This window comes from Ambystoma mexicanum, chromosome 9 (genome assembly GCF_040938575.1).
Source record: "Ambystoma mexicanum isolate Mex_15411 chromosome 9, UKY_AmexF1_1, whole genome shotgun sequence".
Classification (NCBI taxonomy): Eukaryota; Metazoa; Chordata; class Amphibia; order Caudata; family Ambystomatidae; genus Ambystoma; species Ambystoma mexicanum.
The window spans coordinates 83,860,879-83,885,266 of NC_090931.1; the positions used below are offsets into that span (position 1 = coordinate 83,860,879).

Here is a 24,388-nt window from a genome sequence, read left to right on the forward strand (position 1 = left end):
GCAACGTGATTGGTCCGTTGCTCCTCCACCACTGAAGGCCTACGGCCCGCGCTGCTCCGCGCCTCCACTCTCCCTACAGCTGCTGGAAACAGGTGAGTGAGCCCTGCTAGAGCCCCCTGGGCCCCAAAAATGGGCCAAAATGATCACCCTGGGCGCGCTCCGTCGAGCCAGCAGCCCCTTTGTCCCCCGGTTTCCCTTCCCTGTGTCCGCTTCCTCTTTCTCCCTCCTCCCGCCTCCCAGCCCGCCCCCGCAACGTGATTGGTCCGTTGCTCCTCCACCACTGAAGGCCTACGGCCTGCGCTGTTCCGCGCCTCCACTCTCCCTACAGCTGCTGGAAACAGGTGAGTGAGCCCTGCTAGAGCCCCCTGGGCCCCAAAAATGGGCCAAAATGATCACCTTGGGCGCGCTCCGTCGAGCCAGCAGCCCCTTTGTCCCCCGGTTTCCCTTCCCTGTGTCCGCTTCCTCTTTCTCCCTCCTCCCGCCTCCCAGCCCGCCCCCGCAACGTGATTGGTCCGTTGCTCCTCCACCACTGAAGGCCTACGGCCTGCGCTGCTCCGCGCCTCCACTCTCCCTACAGCTGCTGGAAACAGGTGAGTGAGCCCTGCTAGAGCCCCCTGGGCCCCAAAAATGGGCCAAAATGATCACCTTGGGCGCGCTCTGTCGAGCCAGCAGCCCCTTTGTCCCCCGGTTTCCCTTCCCTGTGTCCGCTTCCTCTTTCTCCCTCCTCCCGCCTCCCAGCCCGCCCCCGCAACGTGATTGGTCCGTTGCTCCTCCACCACTGAAGGCCTACGGCCTGCGCTGCTCCGCGCCTCCACTCTCCCTACAGCTGCTGGAAACAGGTGAGTGAGCCCTGCTAGAGCCCCCTGGGCCCCAAAAATGTGCCAAAATGATCACCTTGGGCGCGCTCCGTCGAGCCAGCAGCCCCTTTGTCCCCCGGTTTCCCTTCCCTGTGTTCGCTTCCTCTTTCTCCCTCCTTCCAGCCCGCCCCCGCAACATGATTGGTCCATTGCTCCTCCACCACTGAAGGTCTACGGCCTGCGCTGCTCCGCGCCTCCACTCTCCCTACAGCTGCTGGAAACAGGTGAGTGAGCCCTGCTAGAGCCCCCTGGGCCCCAAAAATGGGCCAAAATGATCACCTTGGGCGCGCTCCGTCGAGCCAGCAGCCCTTTTGTCCCCCGGTTTCCCTTCCCTGTGTCCGCTTCCTCTTTCTCCCTCCTCCCGCCTCCCAGCCCGCCCCCGCAACGTGATTGGTCCGTTGCTCCTCCACCACTGAAGGCCTACGGCCTGCGCTGCTCCGCGCCTCCACTCTCCCTACAGCTGCTGGAAACAGGTGAGTGAGCCCTGCTAGAGCCCCCTGGGCCCCAAAAATGTGCCAAAATGATCACCTTGGGCGCGCTCCGTCGAGCCAGCAGCCCCTTTGTCCCCCGGTTTCCCTTCCCTGTGTCCGCTTCCTCTTTCTCCCTCCTCCCGCCTCCCAGCCCGCCCCCGCAACGTGATTGGTCCGTTGCTCCTCCACCACTGAAGGCCTACGGCCTGCGCTGCTCCGCGCCTCCACTCTCCCTACAGCTGCTGGAAACAGGTGAGTGAGCCCTGCTAGAGCCCCCTGGGCCCCAAAAATGGGCCAAAATGATCACCTTGGGCGCGCTCCGTCGAGCCAGCAGCCCTTTTGTCCCCCGGTTTCCCTTCCCTGTGTCCGCTTCCTCTTTCTCCCTCCTCCCGCCTCCCAGCCCGCCCCCGCAACGTGATTGGTCCGTTGCTCCTCCACCACTGAAGGCCTACGGCCTGCGCTGCTCCGCGCCTCCACTCTCCCTACAGCTGCTGGAAACAGGTGAGTGAGCCCTGCTAGAGCCCCCTGGGCCCCAAAAATGGGCCAAAATGATCACCTTGGGCGCGCTCCGTCGAGCCAGCAGCCCCTTTGTCCCCCGGTTTCCCTTCCCTGTGTCCGCTTCCTCTTTCTCCCTCCTCCCGCCTCCCAGCCCGCCCCCGCAACGTGATTGGTCCGTTGCTCCTCCACCACTGAAGGCCTACGGCCTGCGCTGCTCCGCGCCTCCACTCTCCCTACAGCTGCTGGAAACAGGTGAGTGAGCCCTGCTAGAGCCCCCTGGGCCCCAAAAATGGGCCAAAATGATCACCTTGGGCGCGCTCCGTCGAGCCAGCAGCCCCTTTGTCCCCCGGTTTCCCTTCCCTGTGTCCGCTTCCTCTTTCTCCCTCCTCCCGCCTCCCAGCCCGCCCCCTCTTCCCTATTGGTCCGACCACTGCCCATTGCCGACCCTTCCAGGGCAGCCCTCTGCCCGGCAGCCCCCAGTGGCTAAGGGTCCCATGGCCAAGGGCGGCTCCAACAGAGGCGGCTCCAGGAAGTGTCAGCAGGTGTCCGCAGGGGAAGCCAATGAAGCCAGCAACTAACAGACACCACCAAAACCGTGAGTGTGGTATGGATAGGGGAGTAGAACAATCACTCCACTCCAGAATGCCACTCTATCTTACCTCCAAATAACATAGATTGCCATAATGTTAGCATGTCCACTCTAGAACTATGAAAGTTAGCATGTCCACTCCTAGACGGAATTGTGAAAGTTAGCATGTCCACTCCTAGACGGAATTGTGAAAGTTAGCATGTCCACTCTTAGACGGAATTGTGAAAATTAGCATGTCCACTCCTAGACGGAATTGTGAAAATTAGCATGTCCACTCCTATATGGAATTATGAAAGTTAGCAAGTCCACTCCTAGACGGAATTGTGAAAATTAGCATATCCACTCCAGAACTGTGTAAGTTAGCATGTCCACTCCTAGACGGAATTGTGAAAGTTAGCATGTCCACTCTTAGATAGAACTGTGAAAGTTAGCATGTCCACTCTAGAACTGTGAAAGTTAGCATGTCCACTCCTAGACGGAATTGTGAAAGTTAGCATGCCCACACTTAGATAGAACTATGAAAGTTAGCATGTCCACTCCTAGACGGAATTGTGAAAGTTAGCATGTCCACTCCTAGACGGAATTGTGAAAGTTAGCACGTCCACTCCTAGACGGAATTGTGAAAATTAGCATATCCACTCCAGAACTGTGAAAGTTAGCATGTCCACTCCTAGACGGAATAGTGAAAGTTAGCATGTCCACTCTTAGATAGAACTGTGAAAGTTAGCATGTCCACTCTAGAACTGTGAAAGTTAGCATGTCCACTCCTAGACGGAATTGTGAAAGTTAGCATGCCCACACTTAGATAGAACTGTGAAAGTTAGCATGTCCACTCCTAGACGGAATTGTGAAAGTTAGCATGTCCACTCCTAGACGGAATTGTGAAAGATAGCATGTCCACTCTAGAACTGTGAAAGTTAGCATGTCCACTCCTAGACGGAATTATGAAAGTTAGCATGTCCACTCCTAGACGGAATTGTGAAAGATAGCATGTCCACTCTAGAACTGTGAAAGTTAGCATGTCCACTCCTAGACGGAATTGTGAAAGTTAGCATGTCCACTCTTAGATGGAATTGTGAAAGTTAGCATGTGAAAGTTGCATTTAGAAAGTGTGCCCTACAGCCTCTCCGTCAAGCTTAGAAATGTGCCCAATAGCCTCTCTGGTAAATTGAATTTAGATGTGTGCCCAAGATCCTCTGTGAAAGATGCATTTAGTAGTGTGCCCAATAGACACTCTGGAAAGCTGCATTCAGAAATGTACCCAATGGACACTCTGGAAAGTTCCATTAGAAGTGTGCCCAATAACCTCGCTGTGAATTTAGTAGTGTCCCCAATAACCACTCTGTGAAAGCTGCTTTTAGAAGTGTGCCCAACAACCCCTCTGTGAAATTTAGAGGTGTACCCATTAGCCGCAATGAGCGTTACATTTAGAGGTGTGCCCAATAGCCTCTCTGATAAATTGAATTCAGAAATTTTCCTAATAGCCTCGCTGGAAAACTGAATTTGGAATTATTCCCAATAGCCTCGCTGGAAAATGGATTTTAATAGTGCGCCCAGTAGCCTCTCTGTGGAAATTTGAATTTAGATATGGGCCCAATATCCTCTGTGAAAGCTGCATTTAGAAGTGTGCCCATTAGCCACGCTGTGAAAGTTGATTATAGAAGTGTATCCAATAGACACCCTGGAAAGTCGCAATTAGAAGTGTGCCCAATAGCCTCTCTGGAAAATTGAATTTAGAAATGTGCCCAGTAGACGCTCTGTGATAATTTGCATTTAGAAGTGTACCCAATAGCCTCCGCGAGAGTTACACTTAGAAGTGTACCAAGTAGCCTCGCTGATAAACTGAATTTAGACATGTTCCCAATAGCCTCTGTATGGAAAATTGTACTTAGAAGTTCGCCCGGTAGCCTCTCTGGGAAAGTTGATTTTAGAAGTTAGCACATTGAAAGAGCATATAACCATTCTTACCACACCCAACGCTTACTCTCTCCTTTACATCACCACTCAACTAGAACACAGAGATACTATGACACCATTCGGTATAACTGTTCTCATACGAACATCCACCGCTTACTCCACATCATTCTATGTAATCACTGCTGGTCTCACAACCCCAGCCAGGCGTCTTCCTCAGGCCTAACGCAGCCACATCCGTTCCGGATAAATCCTGCCAGAACGAACACATTCTCCTGATCTCTCAACCACCACACCTACCAATAAGAATCAGCTATTACACATGTACCGCACGAGCTGCACACATATCCGGTGCACACACGCACCTTTTGACTCTCCCTACTCTCTCTACTGATCTGAACTTCGGTTCCCAAGGGCGTTCAACCTACCAGCGCCTTCAGACCATACCAATGGTATATAAGGCGCTATATAAGTGCAAAATAACAATAACAATAACAATAACTATGTGTGTTTTGAAGGAGAGATGGCTTTCTACGTGGAATCACAGACATTTAGTGCTGGATGGCAGGTGCCAGATGGAGCCCTGGAGGTTCAAGACGGACCACTGGTCTGGGTGTGGAAGTATTTGGTGTTCCAAGCATTTCGGCTAAAGCTCACTCTAGAGCAAGGATGACAGATAGCAAGGTGAGAATTCACTATCAACAGAGGCATCAATACAGTGGAGATTCTGGGCGATTTCACAGAGCGATATATCAGATCAAGCATGGGAAGGTCAACAACGATGAATGGCAGTCTTCAACTCTGGGAATGTCAACAGAGAAGAAAGCAGTAAAAACTGCTAACAACCTTGTCAAAGCCATGATCGAGTGTCTGTTTTCTCTAACTTCTTATGTTTGCCAAGGCGTGAATACATTCCTTTAGGCACCAGAAGTGGTATAAATCGAGAGGAATGGTACACGGGGGTATCTTTGCTCTCAGACATCTGAGAAGACAACATGGCGCGATTCATAGATGGAGGCTTATATGGAGAATATTACAATCCACAAAAGATAGTGGACACCTACTACACCTTCGGACATGACTGCGAATTCTCGGAGGACGCTCTTGAACAGCCTCTGAAGGAAATGCACAATTACTTCTCCACAGGTGCGTATAATGTGTGCATCAATGTCTGGGACCCTAAACACTTCCATTCATACATTCTATTGCAAAGGCTTGCAAAGTTACTTTTCAGAAGTGGCCACGTGCTCGTTAACGGAGCGCAGGCAGCCTCCATTGCTACATTTCGAAAGTAATATTTGCAAAACACTGATAACCTTTTCGATTCATTTCAGCTCCTCAGTTTGAAAAATCACTTAGCTCTGTTGAAGAAAACACGTGTTGCCATCAAGTGTTCATATTTTTGATAAACGTGTGTGTCTGGAAAAGTATGACAACTACAAATTACATTTATTGACATGCGAATGCTAGCAGTAACATGCTTTTTATGCTGTCCTTGCAACCAGACGGGTGCAGTTGTGCATATACCAGGTATTTAAATGGAAAACCCTAAAGTACACTATCTTCCTTCCCCAATGTTATTTTTTTAATGCAATATGGTACCTCTTTAGAAATGATTATCAACTGTCCTCCCCTTCAGTGATTGTCTTTGTATTTACAAAATGCATTACAAATAAAATAATAAAATACAATAGTATTCCTCCAGGGCCTTGGTTAATATTTTGAAGTGGGAGTATTTTACGCCTTGTTTTTCGAAGTTGGGATTAAAATAAATTTTCAAGGAGGAAACCAAGTAATTACCATTCCCAAAGGGAGTCCTTTTAGATGAGTCTCCCTCTTTCAATCCCTACTACCTACTGTCTCTTCCGTAACTGTTTAAAGTCCTATCTTCTATCCTTGCCCTCTGCCTCGTGATTGTTTGTCATTTACTTTCCATACCCTCATTGTCTGATTGTACCATGTGTTTACCTTTAATTGTAATGGCGCTTTGGCGAAGCACAGTATAAATAAAAATAAATCAAATGAAAATAAGTGATCACCACCCTACAACAGGTGGCAGTGGATAGCTTGCTGGTATAACTCACTTCACATGCACAGGATGTGTGTTATATGAGATTTGCACCCGGGGAAGGGCGCTCTGCCTATCAGGTGGCTGGAACAGTGGGCGAGAATACACAATACCCACACACTTCCCAGCTACTCTTCCTCAGGTGGAGCCTTTTTTTTTTCTTTCAATGCGGAGAGGCAACAGGGAGCCTCTCCCTGTTGCCCTCCCTCCCCAAAATGACCCGATTCCCCTCCCCACCCTCTCCATTTACCTGGATGACCGTAGCACTGCGCTCCGTTCCCAGTGCGCCTCCCGTCTGGCCTCCACCATAGATGAGTTGCAGGGTAGCCAAACGAATCAGGCCGCCCCAAATTGAATCCTCATTAGAAGCGGCATTTGTGATTACTGCTCCCGTAACCAGGGACGTCATTTGGGGGACGCCAGGGGTTGCAGCTGGCTTGTGACCCCAACTTTGGTGACTTGCATCTATTGTACTTTTTTCATGATTTACCCTAGACCCTGTAAAACCGATTGTTGGCCTTTTACCCACTTTGATGGCCTTTTATCCAAATTGTTCCAGAAAGTGTGCTGTGTAATGCACCATTTTAACCCATTATTCAAATATTTTACTCTGGGGAGGGAGAAGAATTCCCCCCCCCCCCTCCGGGCCGCCCAACCCATTTTCATTGGTTCGGGCTCCCTCGCCATGGTCAGTCGCAATCACATACTTGTGGCAAATAGTTACACCCTCCAAAAGAACAACTCACCAGCCACCACAGGTGGCTGGTATATTTGTGGACCAGGCACCACCACCTACTCTCTAGGTTACGTTAAAGATTTAAGCTTTGATTGAAAAACATATTTATTTATTTCACTTGCAGTAGTGCATGCCCCTGAAGGGGCATTATCATCATGGACATTGCGCACACGTGCTTGTCCGGACCGGCCCATGGTGTGGCGTGCTCTGTGCTTTGCTAAGGAGCGTATAGGGACCCCCACAGCATGGTTCGGACGAGAGCTGCCAAATGTTGTACCACACCATTGGGCACCACTGCATCTAACAAATGGGCAGTGTGCAGTGTGCGCCTTGAAGTCTTCTAGTGAGTACCCGGGTGAGAAGCAACTTGTGGGTGTTTTCAATTTTAAAGAACTGTGTGGTGCTATGAATTTATGTGTGCAGCAATGATATTACATTAAATGGTGTATTTTTTAAAGTCCTCTGGCACCCTGTATTATGCTCAGATAATCAAAACTAGGCAGGGTCTTGGATATATTGAAATAACCTTTCCCATGTATTATACTCAAGCAAAGATACATTATCAGGTGCACTCTCCTCTGTGCCCACAGACCAGTCTAATAGGTTTCTTCTATCATTGTGGTAGCTCAATCATATATACATTTATAACCAGGGAATTTTGTTGATAGTAAATCCTGGTGAATGATTTAATTTTCAGGCCTTGCTCATGCAGCATTTTTCTCCTGGTTAAACACCAGTGCACGCCTTCCCAGGTCAGTGCTTTTTTGGTATGTTTTAACACAGCAACGCCATAGATAACACGTACTTCTGTGTCCATTGATCTATAGATGTTTCATACACTAGCTGTAACCTGCGTTACAGATTTCCGTTACCCTGTTAGAAATACTGCGCTATGTACGTTTTACATGTAGACCCCATGTCGAATCTGGAAAATGGCATTCCCCGAATGTGTAATCGTGGACAAATAATGCCGCCCTCTGTGCCGTGGTTCTTATATCTGGCTGAAATGAGAGCACCTGGAAACACAGGTGCTAGGTGCATCTATAAAATCTGAAGGCCATTTGCCATCACTTCCTGTGATGTCACTTGAGTCGGGGGTCACATGACATCACATCCTGTGATGACATCAGGGGTCAAGGGCGGTGTGATGTCACTTCCGCTACCCCTAGTATTTTGGCGAAATGACGTCCCTGCCTGTAGTGATTATGTGCAACCGGCAAATAGTTCTTTCAAATTCAGATGATACATTTGTTTAAATTTCCAAGGCATGTAATGTATTAAAAGTTACAACATTACCTTTAACGGCCTACATCTCCGACCCTGCCCCACTGTATTTCTGTAAAGCTGCTTTGTCTTTGGCAGCCACAGTCGAATTATAGTATTACATTTATATTGGCGACCTGTCTCCCTCTCAGCACCCCCTTTCAAAAAGTCAGCAAGGGTCTTTAGCTCGCATGCCACACAAAAACAATTGGTAAAGGATAGCAAGGGTTTCTAGACAGTTACAGCCCTGCCCAATAGCTCCTTGCTTTGCATCCGAAGATGCCTTCAAGGAAAGGAGGGAGCTGAGCAAAGTTCCCGCACTAAAGCAGAAGGGAAAGAGAGACGGAGGCCGCGAAAGAGGGGGCGGGGTGGTCTGTAAGGCTCTCAATGGATGTATAGAGGGAGTAGAAGAGATAGAGAAAGGGGGGGCGATTGAGGCAGAGGGAGGTGTAGAGAGAGGGAGTGGACAGGGAGAGAGAAGAGAAGTAGAGCAAAAAAGAGTCATACATAGAGGGAGAGCTTGTGGGAGAGAGAGGGAGAGAAAGGAATAGAGAGAGAGAGAGAGAGAGAGAGAGAGGTGGAAAAGAGACAGAGCGGAAGGAGCAGGAGCAATAGAGAGAGAGAGACACACAGAGAGGGAAAGAGAGAGGAAGCCCAGATAAAGTGAGTCAGTGAGAAAAATAGGCTGTAATGACAGAGGGAGACATCAAGCATGTGCCAGACTTCACTGTCAAGTAGAGAAAAGAGAGTCTGCACCTGACAACATGGCTCCTACACACAAAGAAAGAGAGAGACATACATAGAAAGAGGGAGAGTGCTAGATCAATGAAGGTATGCCGGGTACAGCACGTTCCGGAAAGCTTTCGCAATCCAATACCTACAGAGATAGAGGTAGAGTGCTAGATCAGCATTTGGTATGCCGAATATAGCGAGTTCTTGACACTTTACACAATCCAATAGATACAGAAAGATAGAGAGAGCACTAAATAGGTTTATGGTATGCTGCGTACAGTGAGTTCCAGACACTTTTCACCATCCAATACAAACAGTGAGAGAGAGTACTAAATCACTTTATAGTATGCTAGGTCCAGCGAATTCTGGACACCTTTCTCAATCCAGTACATACAGAGATAGAGGGAGAGTGCTAGATGAGCGTATGGTATGTCAGATATAGCATGTTTCAGACAACTTCCACAATCCAATAAATACAGAGAGATAGAGAGAGCACTAGATCAGTTTATTTTTAGCCAGGTACAGTGCGTTTCAGGCTCCTTTCACAATCCAATACATACAGAGATAGAGGGAGACTGCTAGATGAGCGATGGGATACCAGATATAGTGAGTTCCAGTCACCTTTCACAATCCAATACTTACAGAGAGACAGAGAGCGCATTAGATCAGTTTATGGTATGCCAGGTGGACCCTACCACTCCCCAAGGGAACCAGCTGGACTGGGTTTGCACAAATAATGTACAATCAGAACACGTCACTACTGAGTCGTGTATCTGGTCCGATCACAGTCTGGTTACCCTTGAAACAACATTAGAACCACCCCCCAAAAGACAGGATAACCCACATATAGTAATCTGGAGTGGAAATTTTAAGACCATAGGGCCAGTACTCCTGAAACCATGCCTACAGCAAGTCCTAGAATCCCTTGGGGAAAAAGATAGCTGTGAGACTATGTTAGCGAAATACAACTCTGGTCTGGAAAAATTAGTAGATAAGCATGCTCCATTAAAAAACAAGTCTGTTAGGAAACATAACAACCAATGTAAATGGTACAATGACAAAATTAATACACTGAAACAAGGAAAACGTGCCAAAGAAAGAGTTTGGTTTCGTAACCAATCACAAGAGAATAGAAATGACTGGAAACTCAAGGACCTAGAGTATAGAAAGGCAGTCAAAGAAGTCAAACTAAACTATTACATTAGAGAAATAGAGTCAGCTGCTAATTCCACAAGCAAACTTTTCGAAATCCTTAAGTCTATCGAAAAACCTAAGGCACTCTCACTACCAGACAATCCTTCTAAAGGAGATTGTGAGAGAGTACAAGAAGCATTTCCTGCGAAAATATCAAAAGCTAGAACAAACATAATACAGGCAAGGGAGTCCACTAGCATGGAAACTTGGACCAGGGAAGAACCTAGACCGAACAACGGTGAAGGCTTTCAGTTTAAAGCTATAACGGAGGAGGATTTCTATATGCTATTGTCCAAGATGAAACCTACATCCTGTGCGGAGAACATTCTGCCCACAAAAATCATCCTGGAAAATAAAAAGCTTTTTGCACCTACCCTCACTAAAATAATTAATGCCTCATTTTCCGAAGGAAAATACCCAACAACATTAAAAAAGTAACAATAACTCCTTTGGTTAAAAAGGCAGGCCTGGATCCGAAAGACCCCAGCAACCTACGCCCTATAACAGACTCCAATTTTGTACTGACGATTCTTGACAACATCGCCACAAAGCAGTTACTAAAACACGTGGAGACCTTGGAGATGTTACACACACAGCAATCGGGCTTCAGAACAGCACACAGTACAGAGGCAGCTATGCTTGACCTACAGTCCCACATGCTAGAGCTGATAGAACAGGGCAAATCAGGGATGCTTATGCTTCTGGATCTCAGCGCAGCATTTGATTTAGTGGACCATCAACTACTTCAAGTGGCAGTAGATAAGGTCGTAGGCTGCTCTCCATCAGCACTGGCTTGGATAGCGTCCTTCCTAAGTGACAGGAAGGCACGCATTCATTGGGGAGACACATTCTCTGATGCAGCTCTCATCCTATTCGGAGTACCGCAGGGAGCCTGCCTGTCTCCTCTGATTTTCAACATTTATATGCATAGTCTCTGTGACTTATTAGAAAGCATCAGGGTGTTTTTCACTAACTACGCGGATGATACTCAGCTGGTTTTCGAAATGACAGGAGATTACAACACAGATTGTGCGAAAATAGAAGAAGTTTATAAAATCATTGACATCTGGATGCAGAGGCACTGGATGTGACTTAATAACAGCAAGACCAAGCTCATGATCTTTGGTTCTATGCAGGTAAGATTCAAATTAGGAGACAAATATAGGGAGTTCATGATAAAAGGATCTAAAATTTCAGTGCTACCCCAAGTTAAAACATTAGGGATGCTAGTAGAAGCATCAGTGGGGGCCGTAGCACAAGTAAATTATTGGTAGAAAAATAATACATATCACTTGCGACTGTTAAGAGCCATCAAACCATACATAAGTGAAGCTAACGCTGCAAATATCGCAAGAGCGACTATTCTGTCCCGTTTGGACTATGGTAATGCGATGCTAGTGGGTGCCGCAAGAAGGAGCTGCAACAATGCCAGGTTATGCAAAATGATGCCGTTCGCATTGTTAAGAAAATCAAATATGGAGAGCACATATCGGCGGCAAGGAAGGATCTTCATTGGCTCAGAATTGAAAAGCGAGTCCTCTTCAAAGCCATGACAATCGTTCACAGATGCCTACGTGGCAAGGGCCCAAAATATTTTAAGGAGAAATTCTCTATCTACACACCTAGGAGAAACCTGAGATCAGCCGACATAGGCCTCCTGGTTGTCCCATTGGTTAAACGAGCAGCTGGTGGGGGCAGAGCTTTCCCGATTAGAGCGGCCAAGTCCTGGAATAGCTATCCAGTGAATTTAAGACTGGAAGGTAATTATAGCAAGTTTAGGACATTTTTGAAAACACATCTCTTCCAATAACCTTCTGACCCTCCAGGGTTTATTAGTTATATATATGACAGACTTGTTTTTTCGCGAACCAACACTGGTTCATCTTACCCTCTTAATATGCTATTTTCCATCTCAGGATGCCTCCGCGCCCTGATGCCTGCGGGCTGTGAGCGCGTTACAAACACATAGACAGACAGACAGGTAAAGCGAGTTCCGGACACCTTTCACAATCCAATACATACAGAGACAGAGGGAGAGTGTTAGATGAGCATATGGTATGCCGGATATAGTGAGTTTCAGACACCTTTTGCAATCCAATACATACAAAGAAAGCACTAGATCAGTTTATGGTATGCCAGGTACCGCGAGTTCCAGACACCTTTCACAATCCAATACTTACAGAGAGAGCTCAAATCCGTTTATGGTATGCCAGGTACCGCGAGTTCCAGACAAATTTCACCATCCAATACATACAGAGATAGAGGGAGAGTGCTAGATCAGGGTATAGTATGCCATATAAAGCGAGTTCCAGACACCTTTCGCAATCCAATACATACAGACAGAGAGAGCACTAGATCAGTTTATCGTATGCCAGGTACCTTGAGTTCAGGGCTTTTTGCAATCCAATGCATACAGAGATAGAGGGAGAGTGCTAGATGATCGTATGGTATACTGGATATAGCGAGTTCCAGACACCTTTCACAATTCAATACATACAGAGAGATAGGGAGAGCACTAGATCAGCATATTTTGTGGCGGGCGCAGCGAGCTCCGGACACCTTTTGCATTCATTATCTTGTTTCTCAGGGCTGTGAGATTGTACACTCTTATTTCATCTTTATCTGAATGGCTTTGAAGGGCATCTATAATTTTTGCCCCTAGATATTCCGAGGGTGGAGTGTAGACATATTCCCTGTCTATCCTATGTTGATGACCTGATCTTGATTGGGAAAATAGCAGATGCATTACAGAATCTTATGGCTGGGTATGCAAGTTTTATAATATCGCCTAGAGTATTAATTATCCCTAAATATCAAGCATTATTTTATCAAAGAAGTGTCTGTTTTCATTGTAGAAGGTATTCCACTGGTAAGGGCACACCATTTGGGTTACACAGACATCAGATTCCCTTAGTATAGGTCTTGGTGTACACAGATCGATTATGTTACACAATATATGGAACACGCCAATGATGGGATCTTACCTTTTTACACCTCTTCTGGCAGAGGGTGGTTACTCCTGCTTTAGAGGTATATGAGGTAAATTCAGTGCGCATTGCCAAATATGGTGCTGTTGTGTGGTATTTTAATTTCCTTAGACCTTTGACTAAAAGGGACCTTTGTTGGGGATTTCCATTTCAGCAGCTGAAGAGCTTCTGTACTAGGAAACACAGTTGGTTCTGATTACGTATAAGTTCCACTTTGCTCCCGCTTCACTTTGGTTGTATGTTTGGGCTAACGAAAAGACCTTCTTAAACAAATTGATCTTGAAACACATATTACATTTGAAGATAACAATGAATAGCTTATGTTAAATCATCTTTGACCTACTAGGGCTTTGGAAATTTATTTCTAAATCCTGAAACTATTAATTCAAATTTGAAACATTTGTTTGCCCAAGCCCTCAAATATCATCCACATCTTATTTTTTCCATTTTCTGAACAATTGAAAGGCACTGTGAAGATTTACTAGCCACATCAGTGGTTTAACTCTAATACTGAAAGCTATTTCTCTTTTGCGTCTAGCAGTTTTGCAATGAGACTTGCAATGCGTTTTCACTTTTTTTCTGCTTCCTTCATTTGCCAATTGGCAGCTTTGGACAAATTATCAGATTTTATTTGTAAATATGGGGATATGCCTTTTGAATTCAATATGCATATTCTGTTTTTTTGTAACTGGTATATTATCCAGAGAAGACATTTTCTGTTATTGGTTTTGCATAATTTGAACTTTAGACAATGTTGAGTGTGTTATTTTTATATTATACAAGCCAGAGATCGCAGGGTCTTTTGGGGGTTGGAATTGTTTTTTGGTAGGCTGCTATGAAAATTAGAGAGAAACATTTGAACTCTGTAATTTTTTTGTTATGTGTTACACTGTACCAGTATGTTTCCCTGAGTTGAATTATAGAATTTTACTTGTTCAATGTATTGATTTTGATATATTTATAATTGGATTATGCGTTTTTAATGATTTAAAACAAAATGCTTACTTACTACTACCACAGCGAGTTAGCAAATAATCTCCACTGACACGAAGTAGATGTCATTTCTTTAAAGAATATTCATTGGCGATATCGTGAAAACTGTGAGATTTCTGTAATTTGGTACTAATGATAAATAAGCTGGTGCATGTTTCATGTACTAAACAGTGGGAATTTGCATTTCAGACTCAGGGGCAGCAGCGCCCTTCAGGGGAATCCCACTTGATAAATACATTGTTTCAATATTTAAAATAGAGATTGGAAATGGTTGATTGCTCAACATGATTGATGAAAAGTCTACAAAACACAAAATCTCAAATTTGAAAATGCAGAATATACAAAATAACTGTAGCAGGTAAATGAAGGAGGAGGCCTCCATTCAAGGAAAAGCCAGAAGGACATCAGTTCCGATATGGCCGCTCTCAAGTGGATAGGGGTTAGGTGAAAAGGTTCTATCTATGAAAAGCCAATTACCAATTACATGATGGTTTACTTTAAGAAAATGTGCCCCACCAATTTAAAATTTTCCTTTTTTTGTATATGTGATAGCTAGCAATTATAAAATATCTTAGTTAACCTTTTTAGTCTATCTTTATGTGTTTTATATTTTAACTTGCAAGATGTTCACAAAGAACCAGTATTTCTGATAAAGAAATTAATTTTGTGTGCTGATAGTTCAAAAACCCATTTCCATAGTTCAAAACCTGATTTGCTGCAGCTGGATTGAGGAAAGACCATCTGTAACTGGGCAACTGGAATTTCCTCCAGTCACAGCACCAACATCTGGAAGCTATGCTTTCATTAGATTGCGTGGCAACATGCTATTGATCTTGTTGGTCAGTTCACAGTAGTCTCATATTTATAAAATGAGTCAATACTTAGAAAAAATGAACAGAGCTCATATGAAGGAGACGAAATCGGTGGACGTTAAGACATCATTGCTTATCCGTCAATACACTGGTTGTGTTATTGTCTGCAATAGGGCTTTTTTAAATATCAAGGTAGTTTGCTTGGCTTATTTAGCATGCAATTGTAAATTACATTGGATGAGGATTTGTATTAGGGTTTTAATTAAATGGATATACAGGGGACTGTAATATTCTCTTTTTTTAATACAATTAAAGATGTTCCTGAATTGTTCTCTTTGTTAAAATTGCTTAAATATTTATAGTCTAAGAAATCTTAATATAATTAGAGCTATTCATGTAAAGTGACTTGTGATCACCATTTTGGATAACTGTTGATCTATGAAGAATGCAAGTCTAGGTACCTTTGCAAATACACCTAAAACCTGGTGTTAGAAGGAGTAGATACATTCATGCAACTTTGCAAATGCTTGATGCAGGTGCAGCGAACGGCGACACCCTGATTGAGATCGGTTCAGGGCCAGTGATCCACCAGCTCATCTCTTCCTGTGAATGCTTTAAGGAAATCATCCTGTCAGATTTCACTGAACAGTGCCTCGATGCACAGCGGAAGTGGCAGAACAAGGACCCAGAAGCGTTCGACTGGAGCGATGTTGTGAAGCACGTATGTGGGCTGGAAGGGAACAGGTAAGAGCACTGTAACAATGCTTTACTTGATGCTTGTGACGCATACTTATTGGTTTACAACTGGCATAATGCTCACTGACCCAGCTTGCAAGCATCACCATAGACCAGCCTGCATAAGGAGAATGGTATGAGCATCCACTTCTTCCGTTTACATTCAAGACAATTTTCCAGCCTAAGGAAATCATCATCATTACTTTATATCTACTTACTGGCATACAAGCAAAATACAATATCATAAAACATCATTAGGAATCATGGAAATACAACATATTCTCAAATTAATATCAACCTGTAACATACAATCAAACCGTACTCTTGTAACGCCCAAAGACCAGGTGTATTAAATATTACAAACTGAGTAGCAATAAATAAAAAAGTTTATTGCACAATCAATTCACAAAATGAAAGGTCCAAGAGCAATACAAATTACTCGTCAGAAAGAGGCTGGTAAGTGCAAAGAATCAATTTGCAAAACCTAAAATTCAATGATCGCGGCTTGACAAATAGGGTTGCACAGATGCAGAGGACTCTCTTTAAAACATGTCATCCTGAGTGGCAACTTTGGAAACAGCATAACCTATTTGTGCCTGAATCTGGAGATACCTGATGTCTCTCAGATGCTCTCAAACACATCTTTGAGAATCTCATTCCCTTATGAGCATCTCAGAAATACTGCAGGCATCTCCAGATTTGCTCTGGATTTAAGCTTTGTGAATCAGCCATAGAATCGCAGGTGCAAATTATAGATGCTTTCAGTGCAAATCTTTGAGAATTGCACCTTACGCGTTTGCTTTGCTATAAGATTTTACTCCTAAGGATTTCAAGGCCATTATGAGTAATTTCTTTGTTATTTGAGAGTATTTGAGGGAAAACGGGACAGAGTGGATCACATCCTATATGGTCTTCCCACAAGATATGCAGACAGTGCTATTGTTTTGCAACCAGAGGGCTGTGAATAGTGCTAAAAGTAGTGTATCAAATCACAACTTGGTAAGCAATAATCTAACTTAACGAGGGTTCAGAAAAAAATAAATATTTATCTGTCCCTGAGGGCATGTATCGGATGGCTATGCATACCCCTTTTTAGTGCTGAACATTTGCTGATATTAAATTCCTGCATCCAAACCCTGATAGCCTTCTTTTCTAATGTAGAGGGAACTTTGCTAATATACTCTTGGCTGGTGTGTAGATGATCTAAACATAACGATTCAGATAAATTGCATATATGACAGAACCCGGGAAGCAGGAATTGCCTCTTGTTTGGAAAAGATCTTCCTTGCAGGCTCGATATATTCCGAGGTGTGGAGGCCACAGATTAACCCAAACTAAAAGCAGTCAAAGCTTTATCATCAAATCAATGCCTAGGCAGTCCAAATCCAGATGGATGGGGGCACAAAGTGCATTTTTAGGTAAACAAAGAACCCTTTTTATAAACCAATTTTCATGTTGGTTTTTGCCAGAACCATCCCAAAGGTCCAAGATTTCGAACCCAAATATTGCAGCAGGTGTTGCCTGAAATGTATGCACATTACTGATGGGAATCACAGCTCTACCCCTAATTCTCTTGGCAAGGAGTGTCGTATCTTGGCAGTGCCTCACAAAAAAAGATTTTACCTTTATTAATCTGACATGCCAAATTGTAGTTTTCAGCAAATCTGTTTAGGAGGGTAATGATAATGCGCGGATCTCGAAATCCCTAGTCCATTGAGAACCAATTTTAGTTTCATTATGACTGAATGCTTGGAATTTGTTCGCCAAATCTTGACGTCCGGATGCGGTCATTGAGATGAGAGCAACATCTACCCAGTCGCTCATATGCTGTCATCTGCATTATCTCTGTTGCCACATCATCAGTATGAAGGGAGAGTAGCAGGGGTGCAAGCACAAAATTGGAGCAGTAGGTAACTACTAATGGTTTTCCATCTACTATTGAGCTAGGGTTTCACCCTGGTTTGGGTGCAGGTGAACACGCTCTGAACTTGTACCTGCTTGTGGTCCACTCTGAAATTCCCAGTTTCCTTGAAAAAACATTTCCCAGGCAGGCCGCTTTCACCGAAAGGCGGCCTGTCAGGGAACACAGCATAGAGAACGAAAAAGGCTCCAAACACAGATATACTTTTAGACACTGTCCTAATGTCGAGGTGTCTGCATGATTCTAATATGAAACCTTCAGGGTAGTGCTTCAAGTAGTAAGCCAAATATCCTTAACATGCATAATCAGGTCATCAAATGTGACAGAAGAAGGGACAAATCCCTCATTCTTAATTATAATTAAATTCAATTTATTGATTGTTCATGTTAACCAAAATAATCATGAACCATAGCTGGTTAGTTTATAAACAGAGAAATAAGACACAATAATCACACAGTGAGTGGGTCAGTATCATCTAGAGGTGCAACACAGCATGTGCATAACTGTGCATGCACTGAAGGAACGGGAATTGTCACAGTGCCGGCCAGAGAGTGAAGGAGGTTTGGGGGGTTGCATGTGTGTGTATGCATATTTGTGGGGTGCGTGCATATGTGTATAAATGCTCATTGAGTTGGCAAGGGGGATGGGCCGGGAGTCGGGGGTTTCTCCCACCGAACAAGCAACAGGTAGGCGGGAGAAGGAAGAAGGTTGTGGGGGTTTCTCCCAGTGGTGAGGGAAGGGGTGCGCTAATGGAACGATGGTTACCAGCAGCAACTAAACTGAGCCAGTGGAACTGGGCTTTGGAGAAAGCTGCCTGTGCAGAATCCTCATAGAACCTATCACTCCTTGTATGTAAAACGCAAACCTATTTGTTTGGCCTTTATGGACCTGAGCATGGCCTTTGACAAGGTGAATAGATCAAACCTGTGACTAGTGCTCAGGTCATTTAATTGCCCCTCTCACATTTTTAGCCTACTTTTTATTCTCAACCAGGATAATAAAGCCTAAGTGAAGAGTGGGGGACAAAGGCCACTGTACTGAGAACTTCACTGTGTGCTTGGGTGTGCAGCAGGGTTGTGTTGTTGTACCCTTGCTGCTCTCTTTATACACAAGTGGAACTATATGATTTTCTTGTCAAGGTTGGTGCAGATGTACCAACCAAAAATAGGGAATATTTTGTTTTCTGTATTGGCATATGCAATATTAGTTAGTTTAGTTTAGTTTAGTTAAGTTTATTATTTGTAGGGCGCGCCAAGCCCTGGAGCATCAGGGCGCACAAGACAAGAATATGCTCAACTTCGTTACAGGTACATCTACATAATCATAGTACATTCTGCAATAAATAAAATATATACAGGTACATGTGCATAGTCATAATGCAGTATACAATAAGCAAGAATGAGCAGGGCTGGAGCTAGGTCCAGACAAGAGGTGATAAGGGTACAGGAATATTTAAGAATGTGGAGGTGATATACAGTGAAATAGGTACAGTAATATACAATGGTGTAAAATACAGAACGTGGTATCAGAGCTGGGGCATGCAGGTGGATCGCTAGTAGGGACAGTCAGGTCAAGCAGGTCGGATTAGTTAGATGTCATTAGCTCTCAGCCACTTGGTCAAATTCTGCCTGAATTTCGCAAAGGGCTGGGGTTCTCTTATGTCATGTGGTAGGGAGTCCCAAAGCTGTGCTGCTTTGACTGCGAAGCTATGTCCTCCAATAGTGGCACGTTTAAAGCGAGGGACATAGAGGCAATTCGCATTGACCATTCTTGTTGGTCTAGGTGAGGTTCTTAAGTGTAGCCTGTCCATGAGGTAGGGTGGTGCCATGTTATTGAGGCACTTGTGAGTAAGGGAGGCAATTTTGAGTTGGATTTTGTCCTGAGTGGATAGCCATTTATATTCTCTTCTTATAGAGGAGATATGCTCTTTCCTGTTGATCTTAAGCGCGGCTCTCAGGGCATTATTCTGTAGGACCTGGATTTTTTGGATAGTCTGTTTGTTAGCCCCAATGTAGAGACCATTACAGTAGTCCAGTTTGGACAGTATAAGGGCTCTGGCAAGCGTGATGCAGCTGTCTGTAGAGAGGAATTGCTTGCTGGCTCTAATGAGTTTGCAAGTATATGCTGTAGAAGAGGCTAGGGAGTTGACTTGTTTGCCAAAGTTTAAGGTGGCGTCAAGGTAAAAGCCTAGGGTCTTGACTTCCTTTGCTACTTTGATATTGTTCCCATCGATAATGAAGCTGGCATAGTCAGTGTTAAGTTTAGTTATGTATGTCGGGGTGCCTAGGATTATGAGCTCAGTTTTATCGTCGTTCAGGCATAAGCCGTGTGTGGCCATCCATGCCTGAACGATGCTGTAAATTTTATTCACTAAGGCCAGATCCACGACCATTAATTGCCCACACACCATCTGCATTACAAACACTAATCACAGCATATACCAATTTTATGCAGTAATGCATGCAACCAAGGTAGTTGAAAAATGAAAGGCTCCATTATGTGTTTGGTGGTATTATCGGTAATAATACTACCAAGATACCATCAAACTGTATTACTGTTACTGCCACTTGCTCCTGCTGTATTACCAATGATGGTATTACCACAAAAGGTAATACCACATGATTACAAGTGGTGGTTTGGTGGTTTTAGTCCCCATTTTATGGAGTCCATAGGGCTCCATTGGGGATTTATGGTGGTATAACCACTGTCAGAATTACCGATTGGTAATACCGCCAATTTTGAAATAGGTGGGTTTAACACCCTGTAATTCCGCCAGTGGAAACCTTTTTCCCCCACAGCCAAACGTGTAGTTTTGCCGCGTCACCTTAGCAGAATTACTCGGTGGTAATACCATCGGTTTTTGAAGTTAAATTGGCGGATCTACATCCTGCATAAAGCATGAAGCTGGAGGTAAATCCTTCACTTTAACTAAAAACTTCTGCTGTATTACTACCCAGTAATTCTGCATCAACTTTTTTCCTGCACTGCCAAACTTCTAATGAGGCCTAATGTGTACTAATTACCATGAGTCTGGCAAATTGACTGCCTAGGTCTAAGTTTTCACCCAGACTATTAGCAAGCAAATCACTTGGATGAAGTAAGGACTGGGTGGACTTGCTCGCTTAATGAAGATGTGTATGGTGCAGTCACTGATTATGATTATGAAAGATTATCATAGTAAAGCTAGTGCAATCGCTAAATACAGGGCCTCACTTTGGGGGGTTCTTGTACTTTACAAATAATGGAGAACACTCTGCTTCTAACTATGCCGCCCATCAGGAGACAAGTCTTACATTTCTAGAATATCATTTGTTTAACCAACCGGCCATAATTTGTGCATTTGATCTAACCAAACAGCTGTATTGGCCTAATTTATTATAAAGGCCATTCTATGTAAAACTTGACCATTTTCTGTTCTCTGAATCTGGCATGCAAAGTCATCTCTCTGCAAAATAAATGCACAGTCACCTTATTGCTTTTAGCACCGTGAGGAACCTGAGAGCATCCTCACATCTACCTCCCTTGGGTCTTCTACTCATCGCTCTTGGATGCCGACCCTGGAAGTGGAAATGCGAGGGAGGATCACTTAGGTGGAGGGTCCTTGGAGAGTGGAGGAAAGTTGCAATTAGATGAGGCATGGCATCCCCCTCTCCCTTATCAGCATACATCCTACCCTCCCTCTACCTTTGTAGGTTATTACCAGTCTTCCCCATTGTCACACACACCAACAGTCCCATTGTCATATCCCATTAAGACTGGGATGAGGAAGAGGCAACTAGGAGTAATGCACACTATCATCTGTGCATGCCACTTTGGTACTCGGACGAGGGAGAGGACTGTGGAACACTACTATAATGGTCAGGCATGTCCCATTGACAAAAGTAATTATGGTCAGGCAAAGGACATGCACCTGCAGCCAATTGAGGGGATACAAATGCATATAAAAAGAAATAGATCCAGCTGGGAGAGGTTCACCTGAAGAGGAGGACATGGCAACCCGACGTGGAGCAGGCAGAAGAGGGGCTGGTGAAAAGGATGCCAACTGCTGCAGCAAAGCAAGAAAGATGCTGAGGCCACAACGGGCCGTGAGAGGGCCGAGAGCACTGCAGAGTCCTATGCTGCGTGTCCCCTGCTGGAGCGGTGGGACAAAGAAGTCTTCAATATAGTGCAGACAGCAGCAGGAAGGTTCAGAAGAGGTGAGCATTGCTTTCCAGAGCTCCCAGAGAGAGAGAGGGGAGCAATTGAGAGTCGGAGAGAAAACAAAAGCACCCAGAGGAGCAGCCATACATCAGTGAGTGACAGAGAGGGATCACTCATGCCATGGTGCCCCAGAGGCTTGGTGTGGGGAAAGGAAGATGAATGCAATGAATGGGTCTGGAGATAAAAAGGACAGTGCTGAAAACCGAACCAGCTGAAAAGTGCTTAATTATTTATTGAATACTGAACTAAGGACAAGGTATGCAAAATATATGGAATACTGGACAAGTGAAAAGAAAGTGATGTATATTTACGAACTAAATGAAAAGTTAAAAGCCTTTATGAACCATGTGAACGTGCAAGCCAAGTTAAAGCCAGTAATGAGAGCCTGTGAAGCAAGTGAAAAACAATTGATCAACACTATGGGATAGTGTGAAAGCAAACAAGGAGAAATACCACAAAATGAAGTGTGTGAAAGTCACGTGTTGGCAGAGTCAAAAGACCGTCCAAGTGAAATAGAAGTTCATATGAACTAATGACACAGAAGCAGAAAAGAAACCTCTGTTGGCAAGGAAGTCCAATAAGTGTCAATGGGCCTCATTACAAGAATGGCGGTACGGTAACAATGGTGCGGGTAAACTACCAGCACCGTTTCTGCCGTACCGCCATACTACGAGTTCTGCGAGCGGGTGCCTTACAGCCCGCCAGGTCTGACCTGGTGGGCAGTCCGCCACCCACTCACAGACCTACACGGTAGCATATTGTTGCCATTGCTACTCTCCTACCCATTCCAATTGAGCCCTTTTGGGCTCAATGGGAATGGGGAGTAATGATTACGGCACCCGGCAATGGGCAATTACCGGGTCTGCTGGGGCTGGAATGCCCTGGTAATTGACCATTGCTGGGTGCTGGTAATTTCACGACTCCAGCGGCAGTCGTGCCGGTTTTACCTGCATGGCTACCACCAACGTCAAAATGAGGCCCAATGAACATTAAAAAGTGCCAAGGGTTATCGGTTGCATGACCTGTGATGGGTGGCCTGTGTGGTCCGACAACTGCGCCTAGACCGACTAACCCCTACTTGGATTGAACCAAGGAAAGTCAAGAGGCTGAAGCTGTTATGCCTAACAAATGGCATATCCCCCGCCAGACGTGAAGCTCATTGGCTCCAGGTCAAGGACTGTATCACTCTGAAAATCCTCACCATCACACACAGATGTATCCACAATACCGCCCCAACATACCTATCAGAAGCAGTATCCAGGACCACATCCATTCGCCCCACCAGAGCCCAGTACACCAACCAGCTACACTTACCACACATAAAGAGAGCTACTGCGGGAGGTCTAGGATTCTCCTACATTGCTCCAAAACTTTGGAACTCTCTCCCGGCCACCCTTAGAGCCGAAACTTCCATCACTGTCTTCCGCAACAACCTCAAGGCCACCTTCCTCAACTAGCCCTGCCCAGGTTACCCCGATTGTAATATAACTCAAATGTATATCTATATTGTAACTTATAGCTATATTACCAACGACTATATAACTATTTTCTACCCTGTATATATATTGCAAATGACTATGTAACTAAGATCTGTACTGTAACAAGTGTCACGATGTCCTCGGAATGTTGTGCGCTATATAAATACGAATAAAACAAACAAACAAGTGACTAAAAGAAAGGCGAGTTAAGAGAATTGTTGAAAAGCGTGACAGGCTACAAAGTGGATTTGCTAAGAAAGTTGAATTGACTGAATTGGAAGCCAAAAGATCTGCCTTCTTAGGTAAGGGAACCCTGAAGTCTTTTTGTGGAACTGTGCTTAGCATGGGGACACAGATTATATTTAGTTTCTTTAGGTAGAAGAATCCTACCTTAGTAGAGGGCAAGTTAGGCCTTACTCCATCCTGACATTTAAGAAATAAACCTTTGATTTTAGAAAGGTGAATCTGTTGTCGGTGTCTTACTTCATGATGCCTTCACACAATTTACAACAGAACATGGTTGTTTTTCTTCGCATGGGAATCTCCGGAGTCACCTGAATTATTAAAACCTTTTAATCAAAGGCATGTGATTTTAACATCTTGTTCTATCTAAAAGTATTTAACACGCCCGCTTACACGAGAGAAGCATTATAACCAGAGCAAGATTTAATTGTCTCCTCCTTACATCTGTGACAGCTGTATTGTTACTCCTGGCAACTGAAAGATATTGTTTATTGCTCCAGGCACCTGATGAGGATCTAATGTCTTTCATTTTTATTTGCCTGGCCCTGGCCTACTCACAAATTAGAACAAGCGCATTGTAACCTATATTAAGGGATGCAGGCATTTTTCAATGGCACCCTGCATTACGATACTTATTGGGTGGTGTGAGAAATCTGAGCGCATTCTCACATTTAACACGCTTAACACCTTCTCCCTCC

The 24,388-nt window shown here is 44.6% G+C and overlaps 1 protein-coding gene across 1 annotated transcript in view; it reads left to right on the plus strand.

Moving 5' to 3' along the window:
* The first annotated feature begins 5,309 nt into the window (after positions 1-5,309).
* LOC138487682 (indolethylamine N-methyltransferase-like) overlaps positions 5,310-24,388 on the plus strand; it is a 71,393-nt gene continuing 52,314 nt past the window's right edge. Inside the window, exons 1-2 of the mRNA XM_069614208.1 lie at positions 5,310-5,474; positions 15,650-15,857. Coding sequence (XP_069470309.1) covers positions 5,324-5,474; positions 15,650-15,857 — 359 coding nt within the window. The 5' untranslated portion in view covers positions 5,310-5,323. The remainder of the gene's footprint in view (positions 5,475-15,649; positions 15,858-24,388) is intronic.